At 45.3% G+C, this 24,794-nt stretch overlaps 4 protein-coding genes across 4 annotated transcripts; all 4 read right to left on the reverse strand.

The window, feature by feature from the left end:
* Positions 1-676: 676 nt before the first annotated feature.
* Positions 677-1,054, reverse strand: LOC100090797 (keratin-associated protein 2-3-like). Its single transcript, XM_001519788.2, has one exon. It carries the CDS (start codon positions 1,052-1,054, stop codon positions 677-679), a length of 378 nt encoding a protein of 125 aa, XP_001519838.2.
* Positions 1,055-9,633: 8,579 nt separating this feature from the next.
* LOC100091859 (keratin-associated protein 2-3) lies at positions 9,634-10,011 on the reverse strand. The gene has a single exon (XM_007664247.2). It carries the CDS (start codon positions 10,009-10,011, stop codon positions 9,634-9,636), a length of 378 nt encoding a protein of 125 aa, XP_007662437.2.
* Positions 10,012-16,140: 6,129 nt separating this feature from the next.
* Positions 16,141-16,518, reverse strand: LOC100091863 (keratin-associated protein 2-3-like). Its single transcript, XM_001520579.1, has one exon. It carries the CDS (start codon positions 16,516-16,518, stop codon positions 16,141-16,143), a length of 378 nt encoding a protein of 125 aa, XP_001520629.1.
* A 6,476-nt stretch (positions 16,519-22,994) lies between these two features.
* LOC100091867 (keratin-associated protein 2-3-like) lies at positions 22,995-23,372 on the reverse strand. Its single transcript, XM_001520583.1, has one exon. It carries the CDS (start codon positions 23,370-23,372, stop codon positions 22,995-22,997), a length of 378 nt encoding a protein of 125 aa, XP_001520633.1.
* Between the last annotated feature and the right edge of the window lie 1,422 nt (positions 23,373-24,794).

The raw sequence follows: 24,794 nt of genomic DNA on the forward strand, positions 1-24,794 counted from the left end.
CACATAAGAGTAATAAGTATCGTATTTGTTAAGCACTTAGTATGCGCCAAGCACCATACTAAGTGCCGGGGTAGATACAAGCAAAATCAGGTTGGCCACAGTCCCTGTCCCACGTGGGGCTCACAGTCCCCATTTTACAGATGAGGTAACGGAGGCGTAGAGAAGTAAAGTGACTTGCCTAAGGTCACACAGCAGGCAAGTGGCAGAGCTGGGATTAGAACCCATGACCTTCTGACTCCCAGGCCCGTGCTCTATCCACTGCGCCATGCTGCTTCTAATAAGCACTCAAAAAATACCCTGATGACAATGATTATGATGCAGTCGTTGATGAATGCAGTGGAATAAATGTGGAGCGTGATAAGTTTTTTGCTAAGCCAGAATTACATTTATTGGAAAATGGGTAGACAGCATATTTAAACAGAAATAAAGTCAGAAAACAATGTCACCCTTGATCAAAATTTGAAAAACTCAAAATTCAAACGAATTTTTCGAGACTATCAAAGTAATGCCATCCAGGAGGTTGGTTCCGCATCTCATTTCCATGAGTTGCCGAAGAGATCTTTGGGTTGGTCAACAGAAAGAACTTGGGTATGTCTGGAGATGGTAATGATGTGTCAAGAGAAGATTAGTAGGGTCCAATGGATCAGAGAGTTTAAGGGGTTATTTTCATGGTGGTTCAGCAGCAAGTCATGCGGCAAGGAGCAGGCTGGCAGCAGGGGGGCCTGCAGCAAGGGGACTGGACGGAAATCGGCTGGCAGCAAGTGGAGGCCCAGCAGCAAGGCCGGCAGACGACGGCGGTGCAGGAGGAGGGGCAGCAGGAGATAGGTTGGCAGCAGCCGGGCTGGAGGCAGCAGGGCTCGGGGCGGCTGCAGGGCTGGAAGCAAGGGCGGCTGAATCGGGGCACGCAGCTGACGGGCCGGCAGACGGTGGTCTGGCAAGAGAGCGGGGGCGGGCAGGGGCGGCCGCAGCAGCCGGACCCGAAGCTCTGGGGCTGGAAGCAGCCTCCTCCACAGCTCAGGTTAGAGCAGACGGAGCCACAGCAGGAGCTGACCATGATGGCGGTGGGCTGGGGTTTGGGTTGAGTTGGAAGGAGGAGTGAAGTCTTCGGGTTCGATGTCTCGCTCTCCTCTGTGGGCCCTTTATATACCCTGGCCAAAGATGGTTGGCCCCTAAATGGTTGTTTATGATGCCTGGAGCCAGAAGTGGGATCAGCCACTGGTAAGATTGGCTGAGAAGTATTCCCAGCCTCATTAAAAAATTATTTTGTTTCCTTCCTGAATTAGGACTCATTCCATCTGCCCCATATCACCGAAATAAATCCCCATTCTCCATACCCTCCTCAAAGACCTTAATCATGAGCACAGGACCATTTCCCTTCATTTTTGTGGGAATTATTTACCTCGCTGGAATTTCACAGTATCTCCTGGGGTCTTGTGCTTCCAAGCTACTCATCGCTGGTCAAGGCGAACAAGGAACCAACCACAGTTTACAGCGACACATCATTAAAACAGGCTGGATGGTGGATTCCCCTGTCTCCCAGAAAAATCCTTCTGCACCTTCTTTCACTGTCTCTGGAGAACACTGAAGTGAGGAGTTGTGGGATTTTTGGTTGGAGGAGGTTTCCTCCTCTTTGGGCAGCTAAAGGCAGCACCCGTAATCTTTGAGACAGTGTGTTACGAACTGCTGATACCTGGAAGAACAATAATAATAATAATGTTGGTATTTCCTAAGTGCTTACTATGTGCCAAGCACTGTTCTAAGCGCTGGGGGAGATTCAGGGTCATCAGGATGCTCCACGTGAGGCTCCCAGTCTTCATCCCCATTTTACAGATGAGGTCACTGAGGCCCAGAGAAGTAAAGTGACTGCCCACAGTCACACAGTGGACAAGTGGCAGATCTGGGATTCGAACCCATGACCTCTGACTCCCAAGCCCGGGCTCTTTCCACTGAGCCACGCTGCTTCTCAGGCACGCTGCTGTGATGTCTGTCTGCTCCACTAAATAAGTTGTAAACTGTCATCAAAATATTCATAATTTCTCTAGAGCATTTTATTCAGCAAATCTACCCAGAGAAAAGCAGATAAAGTCAGTTCTATCATAGTGTACTCTCCCAAGTCCTTAGTCCAGTGCTTAGCACAGAGCAAGCGTTCAATAAATATCACTGATGAATACTTTGATCGGTTTCCCTTTATGCAGGCCATTTAGTTCCTGAAGAACTTTACCTCACGGAATACTCGTGCTATTGACAATTTGTACGCCTCACCCAAACCATTTTTTCCACTACTTTGCATTATAGATAGATCCCTGTGAAGCAGTGTGGCCTAAGCGGCTTAGTGAAAAAAGCACAGGGGTGAGAGTCAGAAGGACCTGAGTTCTAATCCTGATTCCACCATTTGCTGTGTGATCTTGGGAAAGTCACTCAACTTCTCCATGCCTCGCTTACCTCATCTGTAAAATGGGAATTAATACTGTGTGCCCCATGTGGGACAGAGACCTTGTCTGACCTGACTAACTTGTAGTTATCCCAGGGCTTAGAACACTATTTGACACATCGTAAAGGATTATCATTATCATTATTATTGCTACTAATAATGATTTATTTAATATTTATTTATTTTATTTATTTAATAATGGTTTAATAATGATTTATAATAATTTATTGACCCCTTACTATATGCAGAGCACTGTACTAAGCACTTGAAATGTACAATTCGGCAAGACGTAGACACAATCCCCATGTCTATATCTTGCCAAATTGTACATTTCAAGTGCTCAGTACAGTGCTCTGCACATAGTAAGCGGTCAATAAATGCTATTGAATGAATGAATGAATGAATGAATGAGTTAGCATTAATTGCATTTCTTCTCCCCCTGACTAGTATCTCTACGAGATGTTCTCAGTATGGGCATCGTTTTTCTCATCTCTCCAATGGGATACGAACCTCCTTTCCTCCCTTCTGAAATCAAGAGGCGACACTGATTCTTTCCAAGCAGGAAAGAGAGAATAAACCACTGTGGTTCTCGGCTACCAATCCATCAACCACATTTTTTGAGCACCTATTATGTGCAGAGCATTGTATTACTCCCTTGAGCCCAAGCTAACCTGAGAGTTTGAGAGCTGGAGGCATTATTATCATTATTATTACCATTAGTATTGTATTTGTTAAATAGTTACTATATATCAACCACCTTTTAAAGCGTTGGACTAGATTCATAGTAATCAACTCAAACACAGTCCCTGCTGCACATGGGGCTCACAGTCTAAGTGAGAAGCAGCATGGCCTAATGCACTGATCTTGGGTCTGGGAGTCAGAAGGACCTGGGTTCTAATCCCAGCTTTGCCACTTGTCTGCTGTGTGATCCTGGGCCAGTCCCTTAGCTTCTCTGTGCCTCAGTTCCCTCATTGCTAAAATGGGGATTGAGACTGTGAGCTCCATTTGGGACAGGGATTCTGACCAACCTGATTTCCTTGGTACAATCCCTGGCACATAGTCAGTGCTTAACAAATACCACAATTATTATGTAGGAGAGAGAACAGGTATTGACTCCTCATTTTGCAGTAGAGGAAACTGAGGCACAGAGAAGTGAAGTGACTTGCCCAGAGTCATACAGCAGACACTTGGCAGAGCCGGGATAAGAACCCAGGTGCTCTGACTCCCAGGCCTGTCCTCTTTCCACTAGGCCATGCTGCTTCTCTAGGATCCATAGGATATGATGAATAGGGCCAAGTGGCCAATAACCATGATTCGGAATGTTCTACCCACCTTCTGGAGGCTGCTTGCTACTGGAGGAAGTGCAGCGCATCGGACCAAATCAGTCGGGATAGGACCTTAGATTGGAGAAGCAGTGTGGCTTAGTGGAAAGAGCACGGGCTTGGGAGTCAGAGGACGTGGGTTCTAATCCCAGCTCCGACACTTGTCTGCTGGGTGACTTTGGGCAATCTACTTAACCTCTCTGTGCCTCAGTTACCTCATCTGTAAAATGGAGATTAAGACTGTGGGACAACCTGGTTACCTTGTGACTTGTGTTTGGAACATAGTAAGAGCTTAATAAATATCATAATTATTATTATTACTGTCCGACTGGCCCAGATTGGGAGGATGTTTGAGAAGTGGAACTACTGCACGGGTAGATACTTTCACTCCTTAAATCCCTCCCTTCCTCATGTTCCCTCTGTCCCCCATGATCAATCAATCCATCCGTCAATCCGTGGTATATTTTGAGAGCTTACTGTGTGCAAAAAACTGTACTGAGGCCTTGGGAAAAAAGTATCATCGTTGTCATCAGTGGTATTTATCGAGTGCTTACCGGAGTAAGTTCTACCAACAGTACAGTACAACAGACTTGGTAGAAACGTCTCCTGTCCACAGCGAACTTTCGGCTTAGAGGAAGAGACGAACATTACAGTACACGACAATACAACAGAGTTGGTGGATGCGATCCTTACCCACAAGGAGCTTACAGGCTTTGGGAAGACAGATTCTACATCATCGGGCACCTAGGGTGATGACTTAGCATCAGCTGATTTGCCTGAGGCTCTGAGCCACCCAGAGATGACCCCGGTGAGAATGGTAGGATGATGTAAGCAGCTTTCCCAAGCCCAGAGCAATTTCAATCCAGAGGATGAAAGGGACAGCAATGACAACGCAATGACAGTCAGACTGGGAACATTTCCCCTTCTCTTTTCCGCTCTCATTAACCACCCTCTGTAGCTTATCCCATCTAAGTTTACGTGCCCCTGGTCACATGGTAACTAGACAGGTGACGACAAAGCATGTCTTGGGCGCCAGGATAAGCTTGTTGTGGGCAGGGAATGAATCTGTTTATTGTTATATTGTACTCATACAGTGCTCTGCACACAATAAAGCCTCAGTAAATAAAATTGAATGAATGAATGAAGAGATGTCGCTTGTTCGGATCCTGAAAAGCAAGAAGGCGGCAACTGTAGTTCTTGAAGAACACTTTAGAGAACTGGTCTGCTTGTTCTACTCAGGGAAGATCTTAAAAATGATGGCCTAAACATCATTTTTGCTTCAAAACAGTTTGGGCATAAGGTTATACCAGTTCCAATTCTTCCTGTTTTCGTGGTGTTTGTTTTTGTGTTATTTGTTAAGTGCTTACTATGTGCCAAGCACTGGGGTAGATACAAGATAATAGGTTGGACACAGTACACGTTCCACACGGGTCCACAGTTTTAATCCCCATTTTACAGTTGAGGTAACTGAGGAACAGAGAAAGTAAGTGGCTTAAACTGGGTCATGCAGCAGACAAGTGGTGGAGCCGGTATGAGAACCCAGGTCCTAGTGATTCCCAGGACTGTGGGCTACTTCTCCCCTGGGCCTCTAACTGCACTCGTCCCTCAAGCTTCACTTCGGGGTTTTTGGCTCATCTCCCTTCACATTCACTTTCTTGTGCAGGTCCTCTGCATGATTTCAAGTTCCACTTCCTTCCAAAAGACTCTCAAACCTGTATCTGCAGACTTGGATTTCTCACTTGATTGTTTCTCTCTCATATTTCTTTCTGTCCTGGGATTTATCCTTCTGCCATCTCAATCTTAGGTTAAAATGTCAAAAACTGAACTAGTCTGTTCTCCTATTAGCTCCTCTTCTTGGTAACCTCCCCAACACAGTGATAACTGTCATAATGATAATTATAGTAATTTAAAAATTACATTTGTTAAGTGCATACTATGTGCTAAGCGTGGTACTAGATACAAAATAACCAGGTCAGATACAGTCCCTGTTCCACAAAGGCCTCGTAGTCTAAGGTGGGGTGGGGTGAGGTTTTAAATCCCCATTTTACATATGAAGAAACTGAGGCAAAGAGAAGTTAAAGTGACCTGCCTAAATTCACACTGTAAGCAAGTGGCAGGGTCAGAATTGGAACCCAGTTCCTCTGACTCCCAAGGTCCTGCTTCTTTTCTCACACAGTGGACGATATTAGTAATGCTGGCTGTAGTGTTACCAGTTTCACCACTCCCGAACCTTCTCCATCTACACCCACTCCTTTGGAGAACTCATTTACTCCCAGAACTTCAACTACCATCTTTATAAGGATGATTGCCAAATCTACACGTCCAACCTTGAGCTCTCTCCTCTGCAGTCTCATACATCCTCCTGCCTTCAGGACATCCCTTCTTGGATGTCGCACCGACGTCTCAAACTTAACATGTCCTAAAGAGAACTCTTCATCTTCCCACCCAAACTCTGTCCCCCCTCTGACTTTTCCATCACTGTAGACAGCACCGCCATCCTTCCTGTTTCACAAACCCATAACCTCAGCATTATCCTGGACTCATCTCTCTCACTCAGCATATTCAATCTGTCACCAAATCCTTTCAGATGCGACCTTCCCAACATCGTCACAATCTGCCCTTTCCTTTCCATCCAAACTGCTACTATATTAATCCAAGCACGTATCCTATCTCACTTTGATTATTGTATCAGCTTACTTGCTGACCTCCCTGCCTCCTGTGTCTCCCTGTTTTACTCTGTTACCTGAATTTTTTTTTGACAAAATCATTCACTCCCTGCTTCCCCATTCCTCAAGAACCTCCAGTGGTTGCCCATCCATTTCCACATCAAACAGAAATTTCTTTCCATCGGCTTTAAGGCACTCGATCCCCTTGCCCCCTTCTATTTTATCTCTGATTTCCTAGCCAGCTCGCACACTTCAATCCTCGCACACTTTGCTAACCTTTTCACTGTACCTCCATCTCATCTATCTCACCACCAACCTCTTGTCCACCTCCTGACTCTGGCCTGGAATGCCCTTCCTGCTCACATATGAAAGATAATTACTCTCACCCCCTTCAAAGTCTTATTGAAGGGACGTGTCTCCCAAGAGGCCTCCCCAGACTAAGCCCTCTTTTCCTTTTCTTCCACACACTGATTTGCTCCCTTTACCCCGCCCCACAGCACTTATGTACATATTCATAATTTTATTTACTTATATTAATGCCCCTCTCTCCCTCTAGACTGTAAGCTCATAGGGGCCAGGGAATGTGTCTGCTACTTTGTTTTATTGTACTCTTGCAAGGGCCTAGTATAGTGCTCTGCACACGGTAAGCACTAAATAAATAAGATTGACTGAATTACTGACCCCCCCTCCCACATCCCTTCTCTGGCCTGGAACTCCCTTCCCCTTGGTATCCAGAAGATGATGACTCTCCCCACCTTCAAATCCTGACTAAAACATGCCTCTGAGAGGCCTTCCCTGACTATGCCCTCATTTCCTCTTCTCCCACTCCCTTCTGTATCACCCTTTCACTTGGATTTGTCCCACAGCACTTAAGTACTTATCTGTAATATATTTATTTATATTAATGCCTCTCTCCACCCTCTTTATAGAGTCCCCTCTTGTACTACACCTTCCCTCCTTCCTTCTGCTCTGCTGCAGCTAAACTTTTCAATTGGCAGTTAATCCCACAATCTCAGACTCACTGTTTGGGTGATTCCACTCAGTCCACCTCTACATACAGTGGATGCTTGCTCAATTCTGTTGCCTAAATTAATTCTTCAGCAGCCAAATAGAGATCCTCTCAGCAGTCTCTGAGAACTGTAGTGGAATGAGAGGTATATACAACAGCAGCCAAATGTGGAATGAAATCCTCTGTCAGGTTGATGCGGTCACTTTGGAAGGGACACTTTGAACATGTCTACCAACTCTGTTATATCGTACTCTCCCAAACACATAGTACATTGCTCTGCACAATATAAGCACTCAGTAAATATGACTGATTGATTTAAACCCCCTGGAATGCCTGCCTCCTCTCTCACCACACCTCAATCCTTACTTCACTGCGCTGCCCCATCATTTTTCTAAAAACACTGTGGCCTGGGGGTAGAGCACAAGCCTGGGAGTCAGAAGGGCCTGAGTTCTAATTCTGGCTCCTCCACTTGCCTGCTGTGTGACCTTGGACAGGTACTTCACTTCTCTGCATCCCACCTGTAAAATGTGATCCTGATGTAGGACATGAACTTTGTCCAACCTGACTACTTTGTACCTATCCCAGCACTTAGTACAGCGTCTGGCACAGAGTAACTACTCACAAATACAGTTTTTAAAAAGCCCCAAGGATTTTGTCCATCCATCCATCAAACAAAAACTCCTCAGAATTGGCTTTAAAGCCCTCATTCAGTTCATTCCCTCCTATCTTTCCTCACTGATTTCTTACTAGAACCCAGTCCACACACTTCACTCCTCTAATGCCAAGCTGCTCACAGTATCTCGATCTCAGCTATCTCTTCACCGACCCCTTACTCACATCCTCTCTCTCTCTCTTCCCCCTTCATATCCGACAGGCCAACACTCTCCCTGCCTTCAAAGCCTAATTAAAATCATCTCCTTCAAAAGGCCTTTCCCGACTAAGCCCTCATTTCCCTTACTCCCTCTCCCTTTTGCATCAGCTACACACTTATTTATTATATCAGTAATTTATTATATCTGTAATTTATTTATATTAATGTCTGTCTTCCCCCATCTCGACTGTAAGGTCACTGGGGGCAGGGAATGTGACTGTTTATTGTAACATTGTACTCTCCCAAGCATTTAGTACAGTGCTCTGCACACCATAAGCTCTTAATAAATACATTGATCTTTGGGCACTTGATATTTATCATACCCTTACCCTGAAAGCACATATGTAAGGATATGAAAGCACATAGAGAAGCAGCGTAGCTCAGTGGAAAGAGCACGAGCTTGGGAGTCAGAGGTCATGGGTTTGAATCCCGGCTCTGCCACTTGTCAGCTGCGTGACTGTGGGCAAGTTACTTCACTTCTCTGTGCCTCAGTTACCGCATTTGTAAAATGGGGATTAAGACTGTAAGCCTCATGTGGGACAATCTGATTACCATGTATCTACCCCAGTGCTTAGAACAGTGCTCTGCATATAGTAAGCGCTTAACAAATACCAACATTATTCTGTGTACATGTCTGAAATTCATTTTAATGTCGGTCTCCCCCTCTAGGTGGTAAGCTCATTAAAGGCAGGGAACATGTCTACCAACTCTGTGGTATTATCCTCTCCCATGTACATACTACATGCTCTGTATGCAGAAAGCACTCAATAAATACCAATGATTGACCGATTGATTGCAAAACATTATGTTTAATGAAAAATCAAGAGAGAATTCAGAATTAAGCTGCTCCAGAAACAAATTACTCAAGTCCTAGCCTTCTGGCCCCTACTTTAACCTGGCTCTGGGCAAACCAGATAAGGACTGGCCAAGGTCAATGACAGTGAGAACTCAGGATCAGGTTTATTAGAAAACACAGCAGCAGCAAGACACAGATGTCCCATCCAGTGCCGGAACAAGGAGAAGCAAAGTCTATTTGGGAGCCTAGAGAGTCCTCCGTGAAGAAGAAATTTTGCAGTTTGGTGTTTGTGAAGTGCACTTCTTTATTCTTACTTGCCTATGTTCTCCCTGACTCGGGATCAGTGAAGGTTCAGGGATGATGAGGTTCTGCCCAGGTTGGTCTTAGGTGACCTTGGATTCTGGAGCCATCAGAGTGGGGAGTAAAGATGATCAGCAGGGATCCTGAAAAGGTTGGAAGAGCTCAGCGAGGGGATGAGAGACACACATTTGGTGAGGAGCTCGTGGTTGTTAGAGCAGATCAAAAATGGAGATGAAGTTCAGCAGCAAGTCATGCGGCAAGGAGCAGGCTGGCAGCAGGGGGGCCTGCAGCAAGGGGACTGGACGGAAATCGGCTGGCAGCAAGTGGAGGCCCAGCAGCAAGGCCGGCAGACGACGGCGGTGCAGGAGGAGGGGCAGCAGGAGAGAGGTTGGCAGCAGCCGGGCTGGAGGCAGCAGGGCTCGGGGCGGCTGCAGGGCTGGAAGCAAGGGCGGCTGAATCGGGGCACGCAGCTGACGGGCCGGCAGACGGTGGTCTGGCAAGAGAGCGGGGGCGGGCAGGGGCGGCCGCAGCAGCCGGACCCGAAGCTCTGAGGCTGGAAGCAGCCTCCCCCACAGCTCAGGTTAGAGCAGACGGAGCCACAGCAGGAGCTGACCATGATGGCGGTGGGCTGGGGTTTGGGTTGAGTTGGAAGGAGGAGTGAGGTCTTCAGGTTTCTATGTCTCCTTCTCCTCCTTGAGTCCTTTATATAGCCCAGATTATGAAATCATTTCCTTGTTCTTGTTTGTATCTGTGGAAATTAGAAGAATGTCTTGGTCAGTTTTTTGGTTAACTCGAAAGAGAGCTCAACCTCGTAAAACATTATTTTGTTTCTCTGCTGAAATAGGATCCATCCTTTTTACTACTAAAATTGTAACGTGATGCTCCATCTTCAAAGATTCTGGGTATCCCAGACTTAATGATCTCTATTATTTCAGTGGACTTCTGCCATGACACATTATGAAATCCTTCCCGGGAGCTACGTTACAAACTAATCATAAAGGGACCCTTTCTGTGATTAAGGCTAGTTGAAAGCTTCTTTTCCCTTGCACAGTGTTCAAGAGGAAAGAAATGATGAGGAATATCTCCTGGTCATGCCAAAGGTAGAAAGTCAGCCTAATAAGTTCCTGCATAACCTCTCCCCCCTGCATCACCCACTGGCTATGAGGAAGGAAGGCTTTGTAGGCCTTTTGGTCTTTATATCCCTGTCATCCCATCCTGCTGGAATGTACTAAGTCCCAACCAAAAGGGGTTGGGCTTCTTCCTCTGTGGAAAATAGAAGCACCTTTCCTTGGATTTGAAAATATCCTTTAAAAAATTGTGAAGTGCTTACTAAGTGCCAGGCACTGTTCTAAGCCTGGGGTAGATACAAGATAAAACAGGTTGGACCCGGTCCATGTCCCACATGGGTCTCACCGTCTTAATCCCCATTTTGTAGGTGAGATAACTGAGGCACCGAAAAGTTAAGTGTCTCACCTAAGATCACACAGCAGACAAGTGGCAGAGTCAAAATTAGAACCCAGGTCCTCTGAATCCCAGGTCCATGTTCTTTCTATTAGGCCACACTGCTTCTCCTTGGCTGGAAGGGATGGTTCTTGGGAGCTGGGGGAGTTTTCGTGTGAGATCTTTGGAGTTCCAAAAGGAAATGGTCTAGAAATAAAGATCTAGTCCTCCGGAAGAAAGTGCCAAAGTTTCTGGTTGGAGAAATCTGTGGACTTCAGAAAATCCTCCAATCTAAAAAGGAGGAAAAATGAGAAAGAACATGGTTAGAACAGTAATGACGCAGTACTAGAACTGAGACATCCGAAGCACAAACCCAGAAGTCAGCCATTTTTCGATTATTTCTTAGTTCTTTGTAAAATCCCAAATCTATCTCAACGGAACATGAAATTAGAATTTTTCATAAGCCTTAAAAAATACAGAATAATCAACCTTGTATTTTAGGAGAAAGCCTTGATAAATTGGCAAAAATGTCCTTCAGATATATAGGCTAAAATAACAATTGTGGAATTTGTTAGGACCTTAGTCTGTGTCAACACTGTACTAAACATTGGGGTAGATAGCAGATAATTAGGTCGGAGACAGTCTCTGTCATACAAGGGACTCAGTCTTAAATTGGAGGGAGCACAGATCTTGAATCTCCATTTTACAAATGAAAAAACTGAAGCACAGATAAGCAAGTGACTATCTCAAGACATTTGGCAGGCAAGTGGCAGAGCCATGATCTTTTTTTAATGATAGTTGTTAAGCCCCTACTCTGTGCCAAGCACTGTATTAAGCACTGGGGTAGACACAGGATGATCAGATTGGACAGAGTCCCTGTTCTATGTGGGGCTCACAGCCTTAATCCTCTTTTTATAGATGAGGTAACTGAGACACAGAGAAGTTAATCGTCATGTCCAAGGTCACACAGACAAGTAGCAGAGCTGGGATTAGAGCCCGTGATTCTAAGGCCCGTGCTCTTTCTTCAAGGCCATGCTGCTTTTTAAACAGTACAGTTGCCTATGTGTGAGAGTTGGAATGGGCTAGGAATATACTCACTGTTGAATTTTAGTGGATTTGTATAATGGAAGTCTACTTGAGCCACTCTCAGCGGGACCAGGGTCCTCTAAGAAGAGCATCAAGGAAGATGTCTGTACAGAAAGTAAATGGTGAAGGGAAGCAATGTTCTGTTTATGTCAGTTCACTCCCTCTTGGCCCTGAGGTCAAAATGCCTCTGGGAGCAAGCAAAAGCAGCTCTTCCACAGTTACTAAAAATGTTTGCTAAATTGCTGAAGTAAAGCCAAAATGTGCATTTTATGCACGTTTCCGATCCAGATGTAATAAGGTATTTGTTAAGTGCTATTCTAAGGGCTGGGGTAGATTCAAGATGATCAGGTTGGACACAGTCCCTGTCCCACATGGGGCTCCCAGTCTTAATCCCCATTTTACAGAAGCGGTAATGAGCCACAGAGAAGTCAAGTGACTTGCCCAAAGTCACACAGCAGAGAAGTGGTGGAGCTGGGATTAGAACCCAGGTCCTGCTGACTCCCAGGCCAAGCTGCTTCCCACTTCACTTCGTCACCATCTCCAGGCTAGACTGAGCACCTGCCCTGTGCAAATCCCCGATCTAAGCACTCAGCTGAATGCTTTGAGAAGGGAAAACCTAGGACATGTCAGAGAGAAGGGGTACAAGCAAAACTTAAAAATGCAAATTTACCAATTAGAGTGCATGATTACACAAATCTATGAAACAGGGGATAAAAACTGCTTGAGTGTGTCTACAATTGTGCTAGAAGTTGTCACCAAGATAGAAGGTAACAGAGGCAAGTATCTTATAGGAAAAGGGTCTTTGGTAAATCTTTGAAGGAGAAGGAGGATAGTAAGCTTGTTGTGGGCAAGGAATGTGGCTACCAATTCTGTTTCATTGTACTCTCCCAAGGGCTTAGAACAGTGTTGTGCACAAGGTTATTGAAGGCACATCTCCTCCAGAAAGCCTTCCCTGACTGAGCCCTCCTCTCCACTCCTCCCACTCCCTTCTGCGCTGCTCATACTTGCTCCTTCTCTACTTTCCCCACAGAACATATGTATATATCCATAATTTATTTAATCAATTTTTTTATATTAATGTCTGTCTCCCCCTCCGGACTGTGAACTCCTTGTGGGCAGGTATTACAACTACAAACTCTGACATACTGTGCTTTCAAAGCATTTAGTAAAGTGCTTTGCACATAGTAATTGTTCAGTAACTACCAGTGATTGGGAAAAGAGGCTCATTGGGTATGAGGAAGTCAGATGGTTGAAAGACTTGAAGTTCACAGTCATGTGCTTCTCTTTATTAAGAGGGGGAAAAAAAGGCTATATTATAGTCTTTTGAAGAGAGGAGTGTAGTCATCCAATTCATATTGCAGAAAGATGATTCCAAGTGGTGGTAGAAACTTGTGGCAGGGAGGGCAAACAGGAGGCTCTTAGAATAATCTGGTCAGGAGCGTTTGGAGCTTGTAGGGAATTGAAAGGATTTGGTAACTAGAGTGGGAGGGAAAAAGAAGGGTGAATAAGAGAGAAAAATCCAAGATAACTCTAAGATAATACAGGAGCATGTCTACCAGCTCTGTTGTAGTGTACTTCCCCAAATTCTAAGTACAGTGAGCTGCTCACAGTAAGCACTCAATACCATTAGTTGACTGACTGATTATACTCATTCATTCAGTAGTATTTATTAAGTGCTTACTATGTGCAGAACACTGTACTAAGTGCTTGGGAAAGTACGTTACAACAAGAAACAGTGACAGTCCCTGCCCACAACAAGCTCACAGTCTATGAGGGGGAGGAAGACATCAGTACAAATGACAAACATCAGTACAAATAAATAAAATTACAGATATGTACGTAAGTGCTGTGGGGTTGAGGGAGGGGGAAGAGCAAAAGGAGCATGTCAGGGCAGTGCAGAAGGGAGTGGGATATGAGGAAAAGTGGGACTTAGTCTGGGAAGGCCTTTTGGAGGAGAAGTGCTTTCAATAAGGCTTTGAAGGGGGAGAGAGTAATTGTCTGGAGGATTTGAGGAGGGAGGGCATTCCAGGCCAGAGACAGGATGTGGGCCAGGGGTCGGCGACGAGACAGGCGAGATGGAGGCATAATGAGAAGGTTAGCACCAGAAGAGCAAAGTATATGGTCTGGGATGTAGAAGGAGAGAAGCGAGGTATGGTAGGAGGAGGCAAGGTGATGGACTGCTTTAAAGACAATGGTGAGAAGTTTTTGTTTGATCTGGAGGTGGATAGGCAAGCACTGAAGATTATACTTATAAGGGGTGGAGGTGTTACCATCAGATGGGAAAATTAAAGAGAGGAAAGTGATTCGGAGGGAAGACCTATCTAATTTTAGACCTGTGAAGTTTTAGGTGTCAGGGGAGCATTCAGTTGAAAACAGGAGGAAACACAAGACTGGATGTAAACATAGATTTCAAAATTATCAGTAGGTGAGCAGATGGGTTCCTTACAAAAGTGAGTGTAAAAGGAGAAAAAGAGGCACCCAGAACTGAGCCCTGAGGGACATTTGTAGTTAAAATACAAAAAGAGTAGAAGGAACCAGCAAAGCAAGAAGCAGTGGGAAGGCCAAAAAAAAAGTGAGATTAGTGACTTTAAAACCAGACATAGAGATTTTCAAGGAGAAAGTGTCCCAGCTATCACTGGTAATCCTGGGTTGGAATATCATCTCAATTTAGAAGAGAGAAGAGACTAGCTCTTCGCTAGGACCAGGTTGTTGAGAGATTTCCCAAAGCAGCCTCAAAAGGAACAAGAGGACAAAATCTTGAGAGTTTTAAAAGAGGAAAATTGGCAGAAATTGGGGGGGGAAAATGGGTATTTTCATTGAATGATTCGGCTAGTAAGCTAGTCTTGTGGCAACCATACTTGCCTGGATAGGCCACAGTCACAAGTAGATGCAGAGTAGGAAAAAAAAATTATACATGCCACAGAGTGAGGTCAAGGACTGAGTATTACCATGGGTGTTTTGTTTTTGTTATGCGAAGTTTTTCAAGAGCACAATTATAGGGGAACTGACTGAGCACAGTACATCAAGGAGTAACAGTATAAACAAGATAAGAATGAAAAGGTGACAGCCCAAGGGGCTGTGGAGTTAATAATAATAATAATGTTGGTATTTGTTAAGCGCTTACTATGTGCAGAGCATTGTTCTAAGCGCTGGGGTAGACACAGGGGAATCAGGTTGTCCCACGTGGGGCTCACAGTCTTAATCCCCATTTTACAGATGAGGGATCTGAGGCACAGAGAAGTTAAGTGACTTGCCCACAGTCACACAGCTGACAAGTGGCAGAGCTGGGATTTGAACTCATGAGCCCTGACTCCAAAGCCCGTGCTCTTTCCACTGCGCCTCAATCCATCACCCAGCTTAACTGAATACTTACTGTGTGCAGAGTACTGTAGTAAGCACTTAGGGGAGCTCAATGGAACTAAATGCTTGCATTTATAGGGCCAATTTAGAGCTTCGTCCTGGAAATCTTCCTGAAAGAAGGAACCCCATGCCTTAGTGTGAGAAGTTCTTACTGGGAATTTGAAGCACAACTTCCTAGCTGGCCCTATCCAAACACTCATCACATCCATTCTTCTATTCCTCTTCAAAAATGTCTGTGAGATCCCAGGGCAGACTCCTTCCCGTCAAGCAGTTCCATGACTCAATTGAGAAAGAATAAATATATTCATTCATTTATTCCTTCAATCATATTTTTTGAGTGCTTACTGTGTCCAGAGCACTTGGGAGAGTATAATATAGCAATAGACACATTCCCTGCCCACAATGAGCTTACACGTGAGATGGAATGAATGAGAAATCATTTGTTTTGCCAGAAATACATTTATTATAAAGCAGTCAGTGTATAATTGCATAGCCCATATAAGCTGGACATTTACTGCAAAAGAAGAACAGAAAAGAGTTTGAGCTGATCCCAAGGATCAGTTATCTGGATGAAGCAGAGATCTCCATTCCTTCAGCATCCCAGAGCAGGAACATTTCCAAGACACTGCTGTCAGACAAGTCTTGGAGAAGAGAGCTGATGATAGCCATTGTGAAAAATGAATGAGTTGAGAGAAGACGAAGCATACGCAGAGATGGATATTTGTCAAGACACCAGTCCTGGCTAATGGCAAGGACTGTTCTGCCATGAAGCCATTCATCATGAATCATTCCATAATGAGAAAAAGAGGATTTAGCCAACAGCTAATGTTGCAGAGGGCCAGGACATGTAGAAAATGCTTCAGCAGCAGGTCATGCGGCAAGGAGCAGGCTGGCAGCAGGGGGGCCTGCAGCAAGGGGACTGGACGGAAATCGGCTGGCAGCAAGTGGAGGCCCAGCAGCAAGGCCGGCAGACGACGGCGGTGCAGGACGAGGGGCAGCAGGAGATAGGTTGGCAGCAGCCGGGCTGGAGGCAGCAGGGCTCGGGGCGGCTGCAGGGCTGGAAGCAAGGGCGGCTGAATCGGGGCACGCAGCTGACGGGCCGGCAGACGGTGGTCTGGCAAGAGAGCGGGGGCGGGCAGGGGCGGCCGCAGCAGCCGGACCCGAAGCTCTGGGGCTGGAAGCAGCCTCCCCCACAGCTCAGGTTAGAGCAGGCGGAGCCACAGCAGGAGCTGACCATGATGGTGACGGGTTTGGGTTTAGGTTGGGTTGGAAGGAGGAGCGAGGGCTTCAGGGTTCAGTGTCTCCTTCCTCTCTGTGGGCCCTTTATATACCCTGGCCAAGGATGGTTGTCTCTCCATTATTCATCCCCAAACGCATAACCACATTGAACCTGCTAGTTCTTAAGTTGTTTGAGAAGCAACTCATTAAATAATTATTTTGTTTCTTTCCTGAATTAGGTCTCATCCAGTCTTATTTACTTCTGAAATGCAAACTTGAATGACCTCAGTGATCAAGTATCATCGGAATCCAAACATTTCTCTTTATTATTCAAGAGTAAATTGGTCATCTTAGAGTAAATCCACAAAGTCTAGTTTTCCTTTGGGGCTTTTAAGTGACTAACAGCAAGGCCAGAATTGACATGCAATGGGGTTTCCCATTTTTGAACGGTACTTTACCTGAAAGGAGGATTTCTAAACAATTTTTTCATTAATAATAATAATAATTTTGATGTTGGTTAAGTGTTTTCTATTTGCTAAGCTCTGTGCAAAATGCTGAGGTCGACTTAAGATCATCAGATTCCATGTGGGTCTCTCAGTCTAAATAGGAGGCATTGAATCTTCAGTTTGCAGGCTCATTCCATCGTTCAATCATATTTATTGAGCACTTACTGTGTGCAGAGCTCTGTACTAAGGGCTTGGAAAGTACAATTCAGCCACAGAGAGTGAACCGAGGTGCAGAGAAGTTAAGGTCACACAGCGGGCAAGTGGCAGACACGGTTTACAACCCACGTCCTCTCTTGGAAAGCAAAGAGGAGGGATGGACCTGACGAAAGTCCTGTCAGCCCAGGGATGCTCCTGAACCATGAAGAGGGTATAGTTCTGACGGCTCAGCTTTGCCCATCAGTGGCACCCTGGCATGCCAAGCTTCTGTGGTTGGCGTACATCCCAAACAGTACAACAGTGACTGTCCCTGCCCACAACGAGCATCATGGCCTAGTGGCAAGGGCACAGGCTTGGGAGTCAGAGGACATGGGTTCTAATTCCGACTCCGCTACTTGTCTGTTGTGTGACCTTGAGGAAGTCACTTCGCTTCTCTGGGCCTCAGTTACCTCATCTGTAAAATGGGAAGTTAGACTGTGATCCCCGCGGGGGACAACCTGATAACATGTATCTACCCCAGCACTTAGAGCAGTTCTTGGCATATAGTAAGCGTTTAACAAATACCATAATTATTATTATTATGGATTTTCCTTCAAATCAGAAGATTTGGTGTCATCTGAGCCCACTCCTGGAAGTAATCTGGATTTTGTGACTTTTAAAGGATCTGCTCTTCCCTCCGTCGTCCATGAGCCTCTACCAAGTTTAGTTTATTTTGCATAATTTTGTAGGAAAAACAAGCAACTACATAATATATTCCTCTTCTGTTCATTCACTTGATTTCAAATTCTAAGATCATGTCCTTATCTACTTATTATTCAACCCCACCTGATCCTCTCCCATGAATCTCTACCAAGTTCAATTTATGTTGGGTAAATTGTAGGAAAAATAAGCAAGTGAATAATATTTTTCTCTTTGGGTCATTCACTTGCCTGCAAATTCTGAAAAGACCATGTCCTTATCAATCAATCACATTTGCTAAGTGCTTTCTTTGTGCAGAGCACTGTACTAAACATTTGAGAGAGTACACCACAACAGTGTTGGTAATAATAATAATAATGTTGGTATTTGTTAAGCGCTTACTATGTGCAGAGCACAGTTCTAACCGCTGGGGTAGATACAGGGTAATCAGGTTGTCCCTTTTGAGGCTCACAGTCTTCATCCCCATTTTACAGATGAGGTAACTGAGGCACAGATAAGTTAAGTGACTTGCCCACAGTCACACAGCTGACAAATGCCAGAGCCAGGATTCGAACCCATTACCTCTGACTCCCAAGCCCATGCTCTTTCCACTGAGCCACGCTGCTTAAACACATTTAACTCTTGGAGTCAGCCTGATTCAGGACCGCAAAAATTTCAATGAGGATGTTTTCTGATTTATAAGAGAGCTGAAGAATTAACCATCTCTTGGGGGGAAAGCTGAATTCCCTACCTGAAGTAATTGAAGACTCTTATTGAGTGTGTAGAGCTTTGGCAGGTGAAAAGCAAAAAGTACTGCCCTTTCCTTCCTCCCCGAGCCATTGTAGGTAGGGCATCAACCCCCATGAGGGTGGCCCTGGTTGGGGGAGACAAGCAAAACCCCCACAGTGTTTGGAAAGACTTCCTGTCATACCTAATCCACTTCACCCCTGGGAACCAAAAGGAATCTGGAAAGTAGCCAATAGACAAGCTCCACTTCTTGACCCCTGAGTCGGACCACCGTTCCCCAGCCTGGACCTGGACTCTGTTATAATAATAATAATGATAATGGTACTTGTTAAGTGCTTACTATGCGCCAACCACTGTTCTAAGCACTGGGGCAGACACAAGGTAATCAGGTTGTCCCACGTGGGGCTCAGAGTCTTAATCCCCATTTTACAGATGAGGTAACTGAGGCATGGAGAAGTTAAATTGCTTGCCCAAAGTCACACAACAGAAAAGTGGCAGAGCTAGGATAATAACCAAGCCCGTGCTCTTTCCACTAAGCCATGCTGTTTCTCTGTTCTCCCATCCCCATAGACTGTGAGCCCCGAATGGGACAGGGATTGTATTTGACTTGATTATTTTGTATGTATCCCAGTGCTTAGTACAGTGTTTGGAACATAGTAAGTGCTTAGCTAATATCATTATTATTGCTATCATTAGTATTATTTGACTCATCTTGGCAAAAGCTCTGGGAATAAGGAGTCAGTGCATGCTCATGGGGTTTATGTTTAAGGATTTTGAATTGTCTTTGCCATTAATCACCGTCATCATCATCACGATCATTATTTACTAAGATCAATCAGATGCCCTCAGGGTGCAAGACTTGTATTAGACGTTTTGCTCTAAAATATGACAGATGAAAATCTGCCAGTCTTTCCAGTACAGTGACTGCAACTTTATGAAGTCCTTCAAAATTCTTGGTTGGGAACTTGAAAGGATATTTACTCTAAACCATCTCACAATTCTTTGGATAATCTGAAAGAATCTTCTCCAGGAGTCAAGATTACACTCAGTTCTCCTATAATGCAAGGGTTGTGATCTTGTGAAAACTTGCACTAAGGAACATTTTTGCCATATAACTCACCTGTTATTACACAACCAGCAGTTTCCTTGATAATGCATCATTTTGAGCCCAGATAGTCTCACGGTGTTGGAAAAACTTGCCCAAAGTGAAGTCGAGACAAACCCATAGTGAAAACAGATGTTGGGGAAAACTGTGTGGCATAATAGAAAGAGACGGGATTTGGAGTCAGAAGAGCACAGGATTGGGAGTCAGAGTTTTAATTCCGACCCCCCACTTGTCTGCTGTGTGAACTTGGACAAATCACTAACTACTCTGTGCTTCAGTTTCCTTATCTGTGAAATGGGGATTGAATATCTGCTCTCCTTTGCCCTTAGAAAATGAGTTCTATGGTGGACAAAGGAACAGCAGATGTTTGATCTACTTGTACTGTACCCACCCCAGCACTTAACACAGTGTTTAGCACTGTAAGCTCGTTATAGGCAAGGTAATAAAGATAAATGTTTGGATTCTGATGATGTTTCATCATCACAGAGGTCATTCAAGTTTGTATTTCAGAAGTAAAAGACTGGATGAGGCCCAGTTTAGTTGTTTAATAAGCTCTTCCGAGTGTTTAATAAGCTCTCAATAAATACCTTTGATTTATTGATTGATTGGCACATAATAAGTGTTTAATCAATATCACAATTCTACTTACTATTATTATTACATGTATTGGCAGAATTGGGTATTTTGGGGGGCTTCAATCATACCTCAGGGTTCAGCAGTTTCCTAGCAGGAAACCTGTCACACTACTCATGAAGATATTTTAGTGGATTTAGCCTGAAGGAGGGTCTACTCATACCATTTAGGGTTCTACACAAGGAGCAGACATAAAATTCCACTCTTAGTGCTCCCTCTTACTTGTTTCAATTCGGGTCATAAGTCAGGGCTGGCAGTCCCCAGCCCACAAATTCTCTGAATCAGTGCATATTTCCTATTTGATTCTTTCTAAAAATGGTTATCTTTTTGTTGCTCTCTTTAGAGCAAAACATCTAATACAAGTCTTGCATCCTGAGGGCATCTCATTGATCTTAGTAAATGATGATGATGATGATAATGATGATGATGATGATGATGATGATGATGACAGTGATTAATGACAAAGGCAATTCAAAATCCTTAACGTAATCAGCTCTCTGTTCCCTCCATCAGCACGGAGGCAGCAGAGCGGTCAGGTAGCCGGGGAGAGGGGGTGGTATTTAGGGGATCAAGGTCCAAGCGATGGGAGAGGCCAGTTTGGGAGGGTCCGGTGGCTGGTAGTGCCTCACCCAGGATTGGCAGGAAAATAGACTCTAGCCATCCCGCCCAGCACTTGCCGCAGCTGGAGGAAGTAACATGGGCAGCCTCCAGAGTCATTACATTTTCATGCAGAGCAGAAGTGGGCCCATCAGTCAGAGTGAGAAAATACCTCATGGATGAGACACCAGATTCCCTTCTGTCCCTTGGACCAACATCCCTGATCACTCAGGGTCTTCTGGGCCCAGCCTCAGGCTCCTACTCAGCTCCAAATGGTGGGGGTACCTGTGGAAATTGGACCTGAGCTGCCGGTAACAGATTTCTCCCAGGACCTAAGGTTCCACAACTCTTCCAGCTTGGCACTCAAGCCCCTGTTACTCTCTGATGAGCAGTGTCCAAGGAGATCCGCGTCCAGAAGAGGCCCTACCCTCCACCACACCTCCGGGGGATCTTGGCGGGGGTATCCTGGGTGTCAATGGCTGCCATTGGCAAATCCATGTCTGAGCCAGATGTCAGAGATGGAGGTCAACATAGAGTCCAGGATACTGAGGCTAGGAGAGGGCAGTGCCACGTGGGGGTGGCAGGCCCTGGCCCATCCCTCGGATTCTTGTGTTGGTAAGGAATTGAGCTTCTACTCTGGGGAGCCGAGCCCAGAGGCTGCTGCATATCCTTCAGGATCCCCACTTTGGGTCCTGCCTGGGAGGTGTAGAGAAGGGAAGGTCGGGGTCAAGAAAGAGCAGACCTAGGAGAAACAACTAGACACGGGACTCAGGAGGAACAGAGACCTGGAACTGGCAGGGGAATATGACGACCCTGGAGCCAGCAGGGGAAAGTGTCAGGGCCTCTCTGGAGAAAAGCTTTAGGTCCAGTGGTACCGGCAGGATTTTATGTGACATGTTCCCCCACATTGATGACATCACTTTGAATGATTAGACTGTAAGCCCATCAAAGGGCAGGGACTGTCTCTGTTGCCGATTTGTACATTCCAAGCGCTTAGTACAGTGCTCTGCACATAGCGCTCAATAAATACTATTGAATGAATGGGACAGAGAGGGGGGAATCCTCCCCCTCCCCACTTCCCTGAAGTGGCTAAATGCCTGAAGCCGGCCCCAGGCATGTGATTCATGCCCATAAAATCAAAAAAGAGTGTGGCAAGGTCAAACAATGAACTGTTGATCACATATCCTACACCACCAGAATAAGGGAAAACCCATTGAAACTTGAGGATAGTAGATCCCAAACAAACTCAATTTTTCTTAAAATGGAATTTGTTACCTCAGGAAGTCAGATGGTCCAAAATTATAATTTTAGAAGCTTGGGTAAATGAATAGACAATAGGTCCCCAATGGGTTACTAAGGAGGAGAAGTTAAGAAAGTTAAACGGTAGATCGTTGCCACTGGGATAGATATTTAAGTGAACAACCATCACACTGGTCCTCCCAGAAGCCTTTGGTGACACTACTGTAGACAGAATATCGGTCTGGATGGACCGTCAGATGAACTACAGAAACAGGAGACAAAGAGCAGACACAAAGTGAACGGACTGATTTTTCATTCTGAAGCAACACCTCTTAGGGGAAGGGATTTGTTAAATCCAGGTCAAGTAACTGAAATCATTTGAAACCCCACACTCTGCACCGGTTAATCAAATGCTAAAGCACAAAGTGGGAACACATTGAAAAGAATGAGTCAAGACCAGAAGTTTGTTTGCTGGGATTGAGAAAGGAATTTATTAGGAAAAGGAGACAGAGCGAGGTTTCAGAGTCCCTTCATGAAGAGACTAGAACCTCAGGATAGCCTCATTGTCAAAAGACTAGGCAAGTGATTATTGAAGGCCCATTCTTAATCAGCAAATGAGTTGTTCAGTGTACTGCTGCAGCAAGTCGGGCACTATTCAGGGTGCTGGCAGAGAAATCCCTCATAGGCGAGCGGATCAGGATTGTGCCAGTGGCACTTGAAAGACAATGTTAGCTCTTAATGAGTAAATCCACCTTTTCTTTCCAATTTAGATGGAGAGTAGACCCTTGGTTCCCCAGAAGACTGCTGGTTGCCCAAGGCACCTGAGAAGTTGGTTCAGCAGCAAGTCATGCGGCAAGGAGCAGGCTGGCAGCAGGGGGGCCTGCAGCAAGGGGACTGGACGGAAATCGGCTGGCAGCAAGTGGAGGCCCAGCAGCAAGGCCGGCAGACGACGGCGGTGCAGGAGGAGGGGCAGCAGGAGAGAGGTTGGCAGCAGCCGGGCTGGAGGCAGCAGGGCTCGGGGCGGCTGCAGGGCTGGAAGCAAGGGCGGCTGAATCGGGGCACGCAGCTGACGGGCCGGCAGACGGTGGTCTGGCAAGAGAGCGGGGGCGGGCAGGGGCGGCCGCAGCAGCCGGACCCGAAGCTCTGGGGCTGGAAGCAGCCTCCCCCACAGCTCAGGTTAGAGCAGACGGAGCCACAGCAGGAGCTGACCATGATGGCGGCGAGTTGGGGTTTGGGTTGGGTTGGAAAGATGAGTTAAGTCTTCAGGGTTCAATGTCTCCTTCCTCTCTGTGGGCCCTTTATATACCCTGGCCAAGGATGGTTGGCCCCTAAATTGTTGTTTATGATGCCTGGAGACAGAAGTCCTATTAGCCTGTGGTAAGGTTGCTGAAAGCATTCCCAACCTCATAAGAAAACTATTTGTTTTCTTCCTGAATTAGAATGGCCCCATTTGACCTCAAAGTCAGAATTTTATGCTTTAACTTCAAAGAGGTCAATAATCACCGTGGAACACTAATTTTCATTACTCATTCTTCATTTTTGCTGTTACGGTATGACAGGTTCACCATCCCTCAGCCTCCTATTCCTCTTGCTAGTGTCCTCTAATGACTAATTTTACTAATCTCGTTTCACTCAAGTTGAACTTCCAATGAATGGTCTCCTGAATGATGTTGCCATGAAGCAAAAGTATGATGGTGTGCTCTTGATTCACAGGCAACTCCACTGCCCTTATCATCACTAAATCTTCATCATTCATCATCATCATCATCGATGGTGTTGAATGCTTAATATGTGCAGAGCACTGTACCAAGCACTTGGAAGAGTATAACAGAGTGGGCAGATAGCTTCCCTGTCTACAGTGAGCTTCTGGTCTAAATGGAGGGACAGATGCTAATAGGTATAAATGATGTATAGTATATTGATATGTACATAAGTGCTGTGGGGTTGAGGATGGGGCAAATACCAGATGTTCAAAGATCACAGATCCATCTTCTTGCCCTGTTGTGATTGAGAATGTGTTTGGGGGTATTTCATTCATTCAGTCATATTTATTGAGAAAAGTTTCTTTGCCACTTGCCTGCTGTGTGACTTTGGGTAAGTCACTTAACTCCTCTGTGGCTCAGTTTCCTAATTTGTAAAATGGACATTATATCCTACTCCCCACTACTTAGACTGTGGGCACCTTGTGGGACGGACTGTATCCAACGTGATTATCTTGTATCTAACCCAGCATTTAGTACAATGTTTGGCACAAAGTAAGTGCTTCATAAAATGCCATAATTATTATAGAGAACACAATGCTATACTGGATGCTTGAAAGAGGGCTATAAAAGTTAAAGACTTGAGTTTTATTTTTGTCTCTTATTCTTATAATCCTCTCATTGCTCCTGCTCCAAATTGTAATTCCTTTCTTCACTGCAGGAAATGTACGGTTCTTTTCCTATCAGTAAGATGAAGATAAAGGACCACTATAAGAAAAGATTTGTTGTCCAGAATGTTTGAGGAAAGCACTGTGGCCTCATGCAAAGATAATGGGCCTGGGATCCGGGGATCTGGGGTCTCATCCTGGCTCTTCCATTTGTCTGCTGTGTGATTCTGGACAAGTCACTTACCTTCTCAGTGCCTCAGTTTAGT

The sequence above is a fragment of the Ornithorhynchus anatinus genome, chromosome 11 (assembly GCF_004115215.2).
Source record: "Ornithorhynchus anatinus isolate Pmale09 chromosome 11, mOrnAna1.pri.v4, whole genome shotgun sequence".
Lineage (NCBI taxonomy): Eukaryota > Metazoa > Chordata > Mammalia > Monotremata > Ornithorhynchidae > Ornithorhynchus > Ornithorhynchus anatinus.